The 14,099-nt window shown below is 36.9% G+C and overlaps 1 protein-coding gene across 2 annotated transcripts in view; it reads left to right on the forward strand.

Annotated features, from left to right (window-relative positions):
* col7a1 (collagen, type VII, alpha 1) overlaps positions 1 to 14,065 on the forward strand; it is a 117,233-nt gene extending 103,168 nt beyond the window's left edge. The window contains exons 115-122 of one of the 2 annotated variants that reach the window (XM_047813646.1): positions 333 to 381; positions 522 to 530; positions 3,922 to 4,020; positions 5,337 to 5,462; positions 7,522 to 7,551; positions 11,140 to 11,313; positions 11,453 to 11,477; positions 12,739 to 14,065. In XM_047813646.1, coding sequence (XP_047669602.1) covers positions 333 to 381; positions 522 to 530; positions 3,922 to 4,020; positions 5,337 to 5,462; positions 7,522 to 7,551; positions 11,140 to 11,313; positions 11,453 to 11,477; positions 12,739 to 12,820 — 594 coding nt within the window. In that variant the 3' untranslated portion in view covers positions 12,821 to 14,065. Of the gene's footprint in view, positions 1 to 332; positions 382 to 521; positions 531 to 3,921; positions 4,021 to 4,423; positions 5,463 to 7,521; positions 7,552 to 11,139; positions 11,314 to 11,452; positions 11,478 to 12,738 lie in introns of those variants that run through there. The other variant, XM_047813647.1, reaches the window with a different exon arrangement.
* Positions 14,066 to 14,099: the final 34 nt, after the last annotated feature.

Here is a 14,099-nt window from a genome sequence, read left to right on the forward strand (position 1 = left end):
CCGACTTTCATATGAGCTTCATATCAACACCAATGTGGAGTGAGACATGACAAAGACGTTCAGTCGAAAACATGCACACAATATAAACAGTTACTCTATTTTTTTCTCCAGTAAACATCCTGCACTTAAGCAGAAGTCACTTTGATGTGTCTGAGCTCAGAAGCTTTAAGAACTGTAATGGGAAATACAGCTTGAAGCTGTTAGCAGCATTAGCATCTGGTCATAAAACCCGAACTCCACCACCAGCTATTGTATACGTCTGCCTCACTACAGATATAATATATTTTCTTCATACATTTTTTTCATATTAGTCCGTGTCATGTTCTGTGTAGGAGGAAGAAATCCGAGCGTATGTTCGGTCTGAGATGAGTCAGCACTGTGGTGAGTGATTATTTCGCTACACGGCACTTCCAAAAATGCCTTCCTTATAATGTGCTTTATAATAATCATCTTTTAAAGACAATAAATATATCATACTCTAACTTTTTTTTTCCTCTCTTTTTTTTGTTCCTTTTTTGAAGCCTGTGGAGGTAAGTGACCTTAAAGCACAACATGGCCGCCATTAACCTTTTTTAGAATTCACTTTAGCACCTAGCTCAGCATTGAAAAGGTTATGTAGTGACACTGCGCACCCAAACCCTCATGGATCACAGGATCATTACTGCATGCTTTAATGACTATATTTCATTTTAGAAAATCTGACCTGACCTTTTTAAACATGATTTACATTCTTAGAGATGAAACAGTGTATCGGCGGATCATTAAAAAAAACTGTAAAAATAAATAAATAAATAAATAAATAAATAAATAAATAAATAAATAAATAAATAAAGTAATAATAATAATAATAATAATAATAATAATAATAATAATAATAATAATAATAATAATAATTAAGAATAATAATATTTGTTTGGAATGATTCCAGTATACTGGATTATTTTATTTTATTTTATTTTATCTGCATACCTGCTGTGTTCTATAAACACTTTGTATAGAGACCTAACAAAACCAAAGTTTTCCATTTTATACAACTGAGCAGCTGAGGGTTAAGGGCCTTGCTCAGGGGCCCTGCACTTCTAATCAGAAGTCTGACATCTTAACCATTTTTCTTCAGTCGGTTAAACCTTTTCATCACATGATACAAATTCATAGGCCAGAGTTCACCAAACTTCAATTTTTGGAGAACGGTTAAAAGTAAAACTTCCACGCAGTTTACGGTTTCCTGTGTTTTCATGCCTACGAATGGAAGTCAGTAAGAAGAAAATTGTAGCGTAAATGTGACTTGTAGTTTTACCCTTTTAATGGATTTAGAGACATTAATGAAAAAAATGTAGGTGTATCTAACCCGAAAAAATATGAAACAGCAATTCAAAACACGAGTTAAACTCAGACGAAAAAAATAAAGACTTCACCATTTTATTATTTTTCATTTTTCCACTAATTAAAGCTTAACATACAAACATATTTACACGTATTTTACCAGTTCTATATGACTGGTATTAAAGGAACACCCGTGAATCTAATACTCTATAATGCCCTGAATGCCAGAGGAAACATTTCCAAAGAATAATTATGGGGAAAAAAAAAGTCATAGGAGAAAACAATATGCAAATAAGGTTTTAGCATGTTCTCTCTGTTCTCGATAGCAGCAGCTAGTTCAGATCTCTAAGCTCCTCTTGGGAGAGTCGAACTGAAACTAAACCCTGCCACATGTGTCTAATTGATCTCACTAAAACTTTCTGTGAAGGTCATAGCTGTACTCTCATTACAAACTCTCATATTCCAATGCGTTTAAAAAAAACTGTAATTATGTATGAAAATGCATTACGCCATATAGCATTATTTCTCAAAAGGTGGTAGAGTTTATATAGAAGAATGTAAATAATGAATGAACTAGTTCATCACAAAACCTTTAACAAATTATGCCAATCAAGCAATAACACTACAAAGCTTTGTTTATTTATTCATTATTCATCGGTCAATGAATTATGTAAAGCATAAAAAATTCTTTTTGTGTGCATGTGTGTGTGTGTGTTGGCGATATAAATAGTGGAAACAGTTTATAAATACACTCTTGTCTGAGATCTGTGATGAGATAGTAAGTGAACAGTCTGTCCTCATAGTCAATATGTTGGATGATGGTGAATTTGGCAGCTGTGAAGTTCTGAATACATTTCAGCAGGGATATATCCAGAGACAGTGTTTAGTAAATCCAAACTCTTGTTATGTCAAAACTGGACTAATGTAATTTGCTTTCTCAGCCAGCTCCATCAAACCCCTTCAGATGATTCACTCATTTCACAGCATGCTTTGTTTTTAAACAGCACAAAAAGGACCAAAGTGTCACTTCATCATCTCCATCATCACCACATCATATTCATGGCTTTGATGCTTAGGTTTGTGACCGGTGTCAGCGGCACGGGGATAAAAATAGACCCAAATGCAGGATAGCGTAAAATAAACAGGATTTAATAACTTAAAAAAAAAACATGAAACAAGGACACAGACTAGAGACAAGTCTAGAGACAAGACCAGACAACATCAGGCAACAACAGAGGATTCTACTCGACTAAATGCTAATCACAATTAGACACATGAGGAACAAGTTTGCAGAGGCGGGGAGGAAGAGACAAGTGAAGGCAGACACGTGACACAAAACATAAACAAAAGCACGTGGCCAAAGTCCGGGCTGAGTCCAACAACCGGGGGCTTTGTGAGAGTGGGACTTCAGGGTTAAGACCCTCAGATACACAGCTTCTGGCCTTTTGAAGACTGGAAACATTTTACACCACAAATAAAGTACAAGATTAACAGTAAAAGAAGCCCGTCTGTCCGTTTATTTTACAGTTCATTCCGCTATGCGCAGTTTTCTTACTTACAGTATGTTACAAGCTGTTAATCAGAACAGTATTCTCTCTCAACCTATTCCTTTGAGCAGCTGACACTGTTGTCATTATACGACCATTGGACAGACATCATTCATTCATTCATTCATTCATTCATTCATTAGAAGATAATAATGTAACTGTTGGTGAGTCTCAATGGGCTAAGCCTCTCATCCCTTCCATTTATAGTATTTGGCAGACACCTTTATCCAGAATGACTTACATTTGTAACAATGGAGCAATTGAGGGTTACAGGCCTTGCTCAGGGGCCCAGCAGTGGTAGCTTGGTGGACCTGGGAGTCAAACTCGCAACCTTTTTTATTGGTAACCCAATGCCTTAACTACTAAGCTACCAAATCCCTTCCATCCAACCCTAGCAAGGACCCCTGTTTGAGACCAGAGCATCTCCCCTTATCTCAGCACTCTCCTTGAGCTTTATATTCCCTCCTGCAACTTACAAAAAGTTTATGACCGACACTTTTCCAGAGATCCATTTCCAGAACCCCAGAAACTGATTTTGTCTTAGTGGCAGAATGAACCTCAACCTCAATCTGAGCAGCAGAACCGGTCACTATCTTTAAAAACTGACTAATCTCTTCCGTCAACACTTAACTAACTAATCCCTAACTAAAAATAACCCTGCACTTCCACTAGCTCTTACACCTCTACACTGTGCATTCGCTCCTCTAGCACTCAATTACAAATCTAATGCAGAATTTCGCTATTCTCTTTGCTTGTGTTTCCTTATTTATTTGCTAACTGTTTTATCTACACACAAACCATTAGCAATTCAGGGTTGAAACTTCTCATGGCTATAAATAAACACGTGTCATGAATCAGATAGAATTTCTGATGTCTTAAATGTGTTGTAATGTTGTTGTAATGCTATCTGCAGATTTAATGTAGCATTTAGGTGCATGGGATACAAACTTGGAGTGTGTGTGTGTGTGTGTGTGTGTGTGTGTGTGTGTGTGTGTGTGTGTGTGTGTGTGTGTTTCCTGTTTATTTAATATTTTTGTGGCCATTTTGTCAGGTGTTGGAGAAATTCAGGCTCGGTCAGCGGTGCAGTCTTTCCGAGCTCGCTCTTCAGTATCTTCTGAGCACTCACTAGTCCAAGGGGATGAGGAGGCAGGTGAGTGTGTTGCCCATCTCTCCATTTATCCTGTTTACTTTCCTGTTTTTTGTTGTGTAGTTTTAAACATAATGCATTTCAATAACTCCACAAAAACTAATAAAATCAAATCCGGTTTGGTTGCGAAGATGTTATTAATGTTATTGTAATATAATAAACAGTGGGGTGGTGTGATGGGTTAAACACCCCAGGGTTTATTATTTTCCTCCAGTGGCATGTCCTGGAGTGTTTTATTCCTCCTACACCTCCGAGTTCTTCTGAAGATTACAACTTTTTCATGATTTTAGAAATACACACCATATGTTTAATAAGTTTACACTTTTTATCTGTTTATAGTTTCATTTAATGTTGCTTAATGACCACAAAACAAATTTAGTACAACATGAACTCCTCTCTTCTGAAGACTTGTCTCTGTTACCGATCACTGTTACTGACCAATCAGAATTGAGAATTGGACAGCGCTGAGGTATAAGAGTATGAATGCTTCAGTCTTTCCACATTTACATTATGAAGACCGTAAAAGGGCCAAGTCACTACAATGAGATGTTAAGTACACTGTTTTTTTTTGTTGTTGTTGTTGTCGTTTGTTTGTTTTCTTTGTAAAATTCGTATGTGTCACGAATATGCAAATGTGGGTGATTTTTCATGAGTTTTTTTTGTTTACTCTTTTCTTTTTGTACATTTCTTTAGATTTGCACAAAAGCTATAAAGATATTTATTAGAACCAAAGTCACAATAACTCAGGAAGTCTTTCTTAATTATTTGCTTCATAAAGCATATGTTTTAATGCCATTGAGCTTTTACAATGACGACTTTAAAGTGCTTTCTGTAATTATAGTAATGTTCTGTGAAATATTAATTAACTTTATCCTCTCATCTGTCACCTCACCTTTAATCTCCTCTCATTAAAGGAACTCTCTAACACTTTTATCCTAATCCGTATCCAACTCATGTGTGTGTGTTTGTGTGTGTGTGTGTGGTGGTGGTGGGGGGGTGGCAGAGAGAGAGAGAGAGAGAGAGTGTGAGAGAGAAGGAGAGGGAGAAAGTGAGAGAGAGAGAGAAGCAGAGAGAGAGAACCAGTCAATTTGAGACTGGAGAAATGAATAAAAACTAAAAGGGTTTTGTGTGTAGAGTAAATCTACAGAAGCCTTTTGTGTATTGCATTTAAAAAATGTGTAAGTTTGATTCATTTTGGTCAAAAGGTTTCTTTTAGGTTAGATATTTTCTGTTGACAGGGAACAGCTCTTTGTGACTCACTTTGCATGCTTTTCTTGTGTGCATTTTGGTGTGTGTGTGTGTGTGTGTGTGTGTTTCAGGTCGTGAGCTACATGTTGTGGTAAACACAAATGACCCAGATTATGAGGATGCTTACTCTATAGAGAGCTACGATGAGCCCATGGAGGAAATTCTTGACATTATGCCCTCTGTCAATCATAGCCAAGGTGTGATGCTGTTACCTTTCTACTGAAATAAATAACTCCAGCTTGTCCCCAAGTTACCAAGGAGATGCTTTTCCATGACTGCAACATAACTAGAAAATATCACAAGTCAAACCATGACCTAGCCTACCTAAGAGTCGTAAAGAATGGTGATCATTATGGGGTAGGTTACTTTAATTTGTTAATAATTTAATATTTGCATAAATTGTGAAACATTTGTCTAATGCAATCTAATAGAAGGTTTGTTCAGTAAATAATAATATCTGCTATAGAAATGTTATCAACTGTGGAAATTTCTAAAGCTACCTAGTGGTGGTCAAGTGGTTTAGACACTGGGTTGTTGATCGGAGGATCAGGGATCAAGACCCGGCAGCTTGGCAGTGCTGGGTCTTGATCCCTGATCCTCCGATCAACAACCCAGTGTCTGGGTTGATGTTATTATTTACTGAACAAACCCTCTATTAGATTGCATTAGACAAATGTTTCACAATTTATGCAAATATTAAATTATTAACAAATTAAAGTAACCCTCACTGCTTCAGGGGAGCTGTATCATACTGTAGCTGCCCCTGTGCTCTGACACCAACCTCCAAGTTGCTACAACTGACTCGATCGATCACTAGCAAGACTTGAGGCAAGGCAGCAAGGCCCAATGTATCATACCATATATGCTGATATGATTGCCTGCTGCGCAAAATATTTGTACAATTTTTTCGTGTCGCATTTGTCAGTTGTAAAATTGAAACTTGGTCAAAACTTGGGTAAAATTAGTTAGAGCCTATCTGAAAATTTCTTTGGATGTTTGGGGGATTATAACAGTTTAATGCTTTAGGACTCATATATATGTACTCCCATCACATTTTTGTACATATTTTATTATATCTTTTCATGTGAGAACACTAAAGAGATGACTCTTGTAAAGTGCGTGTACAGCTTGCATAACAGTGTAAATTTGCTGACCCTTCAAAATAACTCAACACACAGCCATTAATGTCTAAATCGCTAGCCACAAAAGTGAGTACACCCCTGTGTGGTGAATACACCATTATTTTCCAGCACTGCCTTAACCCTCTTGGGCATGGAGTTTACCAGAGCATCACAGTTTGCCACTGGAGTCCTCTTCCACTCCTCCATGAAGACTTCACGGAGCTGGTAGAGGTTAGAGACCTTGTGCTCCACCACCTTCTGTTTGAGGATGTCCCACAGATGCTCAGTAGGGTTTAGGTCTGGAGACAGGCTTGGCCAGTCCATCACCTCCTTAGCAAGGCAGTGGTCATCTTGGAGGTGTGTTTGGGGTCATTATCATTATGGAATACTGCCATGCAGGCCAGTCTCCGAAGGGAGGGGATCCTGCTCTGTTTCAGTACAGTATGTCAGAGCACTGACAGGGTGACCCCCCACCCCTTCAACCTCAGCAATGCTGGCAGCATTCATATGTCTATTTCCGCAACCTCTGGATATGACGCTGATCACGTGTACTCAACTTCTTTGGTGGACCATGACGAGGCCTATTCTGAGTAGAACTGTTGAATCGCTAAATGGTCTTGTCCACCATGTTTACAGTTTTAGGGCCTTGGCAATCTTCTTATAGCCTATGCCAAATTTATGTAGAGCAAAAATGATTTTTTTCAGATCCTCAGAGAGTTCTTTGCCATGAGGTGCCATGTTGAACTACCAGTTACCAGTATGAGAGTGTGAGAGCGATCACACCAAATTTAACACACCTGCTCCCCCTTTACACCTGAGACCTTGTAACACTAACAAGTCACATGACACTGGGGAGAGAAAATGGCTAATTGGGCCCAATTTGGACATTTTCACTTAGGGATGTACTCACTTTTGTGGCCAGTGGTTTAGACATTAATGGCTGTGTGTTGAGTTATTTTGAGTGGACAGCAAATTTACACTTTTATACAAGCTGTACACACTACTTTACATTGTAGCACAGATTCACATGAAAAGATATAATAAAATATTTACATGACATATATATGATGTACATTTCACAGTGAGCCCCATACACACATAGAATAACACAATATTATTTTTTTTATATTTGCAGTGAGAGAGAAAAGAGAGGTTAAAGGTGAAGGTAAGACCTGACCTTTGATGTTTAAATTATTATTATTATTATATGATTATTTAATAACACACAATTGTATATTATACATAATTTAGCATTTTAATGGTTTGTGGGAACTGAAGCCTTCTAAAATCATAGTATTCTATTTTTATTGTGAATTTTAGATTTGGATAAATAAAGTGTCTATCTATCTATCTATCTATCTATCTATCTATCTATCTATCTATCTATCTATCTATCTATCTATCTATCTATCTATCTATCTATCTATCTATCTATCTATCTATCTATCTATCTATCTCTTCTTCTTCTTCACTCCTCTATCATTACTCATTATTGAGCCTTGGACTTACTTTAGCTCTTCCTTTACTTAGCCTTTTTCTGAAATAGTACAAAAGAAAAACAAGGAGAAAAAGAAAAAAAACTAAAATTATGTCAGCAATAACAAGAACAATGACACCAACAATGGTAGCAAAACCGACTGAAGACACCAAGCCGTAATTGGTAAAGTTGTAATCTGAAGTTTTCAGAAGAGAGGACAGAGAAAGAAGAGAGAGGGGCTGCTGAGGGAATGACCTGCTCGAAAGGAACTAACAGGAACTAAACTGATTTCTGGACTTTCCACAAACATTAAGTGAAAAAATATAAACAGATGAAGTATAACCTTCTTATGAGAATAAGAAATCGAATCGAATCTAGACAGCAGGCTAGGAGAGGAGTAGGACTGAAAAGAGATTGGTTTTGGAAACGATTGTTTTTTCTTGTATCAGAGGATCAGAAGATTTTATGTTGGTGTACGCTACAGCGAGTTCTTTTGTTTCTGATCACATATTTTTCGGATTTTGTGTATTTCGGATGTAATGCTTGCGGACGGATGCCTCCGTTGGCTTGTGCAGTAGCAAAACAGACCCACTTACAAGATTGAGTGTGTGCACTGCTTTATAAACATAATAAAACCTACCAAAATTTACATTAAACATGACAGAAACAAAACATAACTAAGGCACAAAAACCCATATATAATAATGTCTGACCTAACGGCTCACGCACAATAATGACTCGCATTTACAAAGACAACAAGACAGTCTTCTATAAAGCAATACATCAAGGTAAACAGGAAGTAGGTGAGATGGTGGCAGGAAAACAATAGGAAAGGGTGTGGCACAGGTGGGAGATGAGAAAACACCTGCCAGCTTCCCCTCTGGTAGTCTGTCAAGGTACTGTACAAGCTCCTGGCATTGGATTTGTTTGCATCGCGGGCTGTCGGTTGTGTTTTATTACCTGCTGCCTGTTTCACGTCCTTGTTTCTCTGATTATGATTTAGATTGCTCTGCCTTGCTGTTTAATAAACTCCACAAATAAATCTCACACCTCCAGCCTCTGCATATACATAATGTGAAACTCTATCTGTGTAACATAAGACGCTTATATCAGTTAAATATATTTATTAGGTATACCAGTGAAAACAGTACTAAGACATAATCACACCCGTCACTGGAGAAAGTGGAGTGTGTGTGGATACAGGGTGTTATGATAAGCACCAGGCTCTCGGGGAAAGAGGTAGCACTCATCAGTTTTAATTAGGACACTCAACGGTTCTGCTTGGATATCATACAGAACACAGTGTGTTTACTGCGGACAGCTTTGAGACAGCAGTTTGCTAAGAACAGTTCAATCAAGTCTCAGTTAAAAACTTCAGTTTAATAACAGAAACGCTGACACTCGAGTTCCTTCTAAAACACTTACTTGACTTAGTATACAGCCACAGATGAGAAATGATTTATGAGTCATAGTGAGTCTGGTTCCTCTCAGTTTTTCTTTCTCCTATCATCTTAAGGACTCAAAGTCTTTTCTTTCCACAGCTGCCTCTGGTTTGGATTCATTTAAACAAAAACTTGAATAATCTTGATTTTTTTTTTATAAAGCTGCTTTGTGAGCATGTCTGAATTGAATTAGAATGAGATAAATCTAAGATTTCGTAACATTATAATATTTTAATGATATTATTATTATTAATTATTGTTTAGTTTTTTTATTTAATGCATTTTTACACAAACATTTCTGGATCGTGAGCCGTAACATATTTTGCATTCATTCCATTTGCATTTTGAAAAGGAGATTAAAAATGTATTCATGTTTTCTTGTTTTTTTTTTTATTATTGTTTCACTGCACAATTTCTAGGGATGAACTATTTCTGAATCAGGAGCAGGAAAAAAAATCCTCTGCATCACATTTCATCATGAACAGAGCAGGAATAATGAGTTCACCCTATTGTACAGACAGTTGCCTTTAGAATCATAAAAGATTCAAAAATGACATTAACATGTGCAACAAAGTCCATTATTTAAAGTTTCGTCCTGCTGATTTTATCCAGCGCTCATATTGCGTAATCGTTTATCTTAACCGCTTGTTATGTTTGAAAATGATCCACATTATCAGTGTTACTTTACTGAGTGTAATCTCGGCTCTAACCTACACCTCACTGTCATAAGGATCCAGCTTTCATTTCAGCCGTTAACTGAATCTGTAATGATCAAAAAAGTCGAGCCAAGATGTTGTAAAAAATCTTAGTAGAAATAATTAGTATTAGAATGGAAAAAACCTTGGTTCCCAGACCTTAGCTCATAGCGATAACTTGTTATGTAGAATGGAAAAGACCATGGTTCCCAGTCCTTAGCTCATAAATTGTTAAGGAAAATGAAGAAGACCATGGTTCTCAGACCTTAGCTCATAGCGATAACTTGTTATGTAGAATGAAAAAGACATTGGTTCACAGACCTAGGCCCTGAGAACTAAGGGGAGGAAAATCCATAAATGGGCATATGGGGAAAAGGTGATGGGAAATAAGGGGAAATTAGGTCAGTGTATTTAGAAAACATAGGAGGTGATGTCGATAAATAAGGTGATATGCCACCTGGGACTCCAAGAAATACTGGGAACCAAAGAGGAGGCTAGGAGCGCCAGGGTATATATTGAGAAGATTGGGGGTGAAGGTGTGTGTGTCAAATTCTTCTGGCGCGCGCGTCTGTGTGTGCGTGTGTGTGTGTGTGCGTGTGTGGTGTGTGTGTGTGTGGGTGAAGGTGGGTGTTTTTATTTTTGCAAGAACGTCACGAGAGTTCTTGTTTTTCTTGATTGATTTTTGCATGACATGCTCTTTTTGGGGGTTTTCATTTGTTACTTTCAATTTGGCAATTTCTCTTAAAAGATTGTTGGCTGATTGACCATAATAAAGAAGTTTGCTCATTCTCATCCAGGTCTGAGGAGTTTTCTCAGTATTTTTTGTAGTAATTATAGAGTTAACAGCTAAGTCTAACTAAAACAGTCTTTAGTAACCAAAAGGCCTACGAGAAGAGGACACCCTGTGATGTGTCGGCTTGGAGTCCGGCTCTGAGTTACGACAAAGAAATTTCGAGAGCTATTATATGTTTTAAATTCTACATCTATTCAACATCACGTGTGTTAGTGTTACTGAGAACGAACACGGAAAAATCTGCTCAAACATAGATGGAATGTTTTTTTATTAAAGGTCAGTCATATTGAACTGTTCATCTGTTCATTTATTATTTTGATTGTGTGTGTGTTTGTTTGTGTGTTAGATCCGTGTGCCTTGGTGCTGGATGAAGGCGGATGCTCCAGATACACTTTGCGCTGGTACTTTAATGCTCAGGTGGGCGAGTGCAGACCCTTCATCTATAGCGGCTGTGGCGGAAATGCTAACCGTTACACACATAAAGAGGAGTGCGAAGAACACTGCCTACAACAGAGCAGAGGTACACACACACACACACACACACACACACACACACACACACACACACACACACACACACACACACACACCATGTACTCTATCCAGATATGGTTTCATTCTCACACTCATTGAGAATTTTTTGTGCTTATGTGTTCTAGATGCTCTGAAGCCGAACATTGGACGGTAATGACAGGACCACACATACAGACACACACACACACGCGCGCACACACACACACACACACACACACACACACACACACACACACACACACACACACACACACACACACACACACACACACACACACACACACATCACATACACATGGTCTCCAGCACAGCACCAGTGTTCACAGTTCTCACCCTGCACATCTGATGGATCTCATCACATCCTAAACTATCTTTGGTTGTTTTTATTATTCTTTATAATCCATTTCTGCTTTTTTATCTTTTTTTTTATTTATTTAATTTACCATGTTCCAACATATCCATTACATTTCATTCATGAATAATTTAATATTTCCCAAACAGATATATGTATATTTTTGAATGTGTTTTTTTTCTCTCTTGACGTTTGTTCTCCCCTCCACACAAAATCACAAAAATTTTGCCAACTTTTTTTTTTTTATAAAATTAGAGATTTGCAGATATTTAGGGAAAATATATATCTTTATATTTGATACATGGCTCTACCACTCCGTATATCATTTTTACAATTAAATTTCATTTTGTTTTATTATTACACGCTTGTACGTAAAACATTTGCGATACTGCTCCTGAGTCCATGGCGTTGGCAATACCAACTGAACTAAGAGCATAAAGAGTTTGGGCAGATTTACATATTTTATCCACAATACTACAAAACCTACTTTTATTCTGAAATTTTCCTTCTCTTCTGCACAAAGGACCATTTTCAAATAGTTATTTCAATGTTCTTTTTTTAATGTACATTTTCAATAATATCCACATACATGTAGATGTATAAAGCACAACATCACTGAAGTCCATGAAAAAAAATTATTCTAACTGCTTTCAAAAGTGAATCTAAATCTTCCTCCGTTTTACTATTGCACCATGTTTGATTAAAAAAAAAGTATGTTAAAGGTTACCGCCATTCGAGTTTGTTAGCTAGATATAAATCGCTAGATAGTGTTTAGTGCCAGAAATTTTACAGAACAACTAGCTGGTGACTTCTACTCACAAACCAGACTTTCCGAATTTCAGAAAAAATCCGATTCTACAATGCTCTTAGTCATTCCATGATTGTGGATAAACCTCAAACCTGAATATTTTAGGAAGTTAAACTGGGGTTTTGGCTTTCATAAGAGATATTCTATGTGTGCAGATTTATTGGGCAACTACAATTGTGCAGAATTATTATGCAACTAAATTAAAAAAAATAACATTTTCCACCTCACTTGTTTATTTTCATCTGTTAAAGTGAGAATACCGTCAAGATACCGTCTCTCTCATCTCATCCGTCCATAAAACCTGTCCTCAGATATTTCTTGGCCCAGTCTTGACATTTCAGTTTCAGTGTCTTGTTCAGTGGTGGTCGGGTTTCAGCCTTCTTTAACTTGTTCATGTCTTTGTGCACTGAACACCTTATACTTCTGGGCATTCCAGATAGGTTGTAGTTCTAGAGTATGACAGCACTGGAGGATAACGAAGTTCCTACTAGCTTCACGTTTAATTCTTCTCAAATTAATTTAATTAGTTAATTAGCAGTTAATTTGCATCTTTTTCCCCCCCATCACGTTTTTTGCGAACTTGTTGACAATTTGCAACAAAACAATTCATGGTTCTGTGATCACACCCCAAAACTCTTAGCTTAGTGCTGCATTTCTTCTTCTTCTTCTTCTTCTTCTTCTTCTTCTTCTTCTTATTATTATTATTATTATTATTATTATTATTATTATTATTATTATTATTATTATTATTATTGGTTTTTTTTTTTTTTTTTTTTTTTGGACTTTTCAGAGTTTTTTGCCCCATTTAGCCTAAGGAAATGAAGCTGCCTAATAATCATGCTCACCTTGATATACAGTAGGGTGTTGATCTCTTTAGGCCACACTCTCCCTCATTACATAAATACACATCACCTGATATGATTAAATCCAGTAAGCATTCAAGTCTCTACAGCTTTTAGTTGGAAAATATGCATAAAAATGATGATAAAATATTCTATACTTGTGTATAGAAATTTTAGTCATTTGCTAAACGTGTTAATATTTTTCTTTCAGTATGGATAATTTGTACATCTTGCATTATTGACTCCATAGTCCAGACATTATGATTATACAGATCGAATTTTCCCCTTAATGAATGCTGTGTTTCCGTTCAGTTTTTGCTCCTGTTTTTACTATGGTGCTAAAAGACACAGGACCTGTAGTACACGCAGACTGCAGCAGGTTTCTGCCAGTGAATCAAATCCATCACCTGCTTTATAATAATACATTCTGCATTAGCTTGTTTTAAAAAGTGCTGGTGGTATTGTTTTATCAGCGTGGGCTGGGTATTGACTAAAAATGTTTGTGAATCTCTAGTTGCAATGACATTACAGAAGTGATGATACGTCTGCTTACATGTGCAGAATCACTGCCATATTTGCAGCTGCTATTTTTAGTACACAGTCAGTCTCTGGTGTATAGAGAAGCTGTAACTGTAAATATAGAACTGTATTTTTTTCCCCCCACAAATGTTTCTTGAATTGCATGTTCACTTTGCTTTAAAAACTAATAAAGACAAATGGTGCTATTTTTCAGACATATTTATAACATGGATTGTACTTGATTATGTCAT

This window comes from Tachysurus fulvidraco, chromosome 5 (genome assembly GCF_022655615.1).
Source record: "Tachysurus fulvidraco isolate hzauxx_2018 chromosome 5, HZAU_PFXX_2.0, whole genome shotgun sequence".
NCBI lineage: Eukaryota > Metazoa > Chordata > Actinopteri > Siluriformes > Bagridae > Tachysurus > Tachysurus fulvidraco.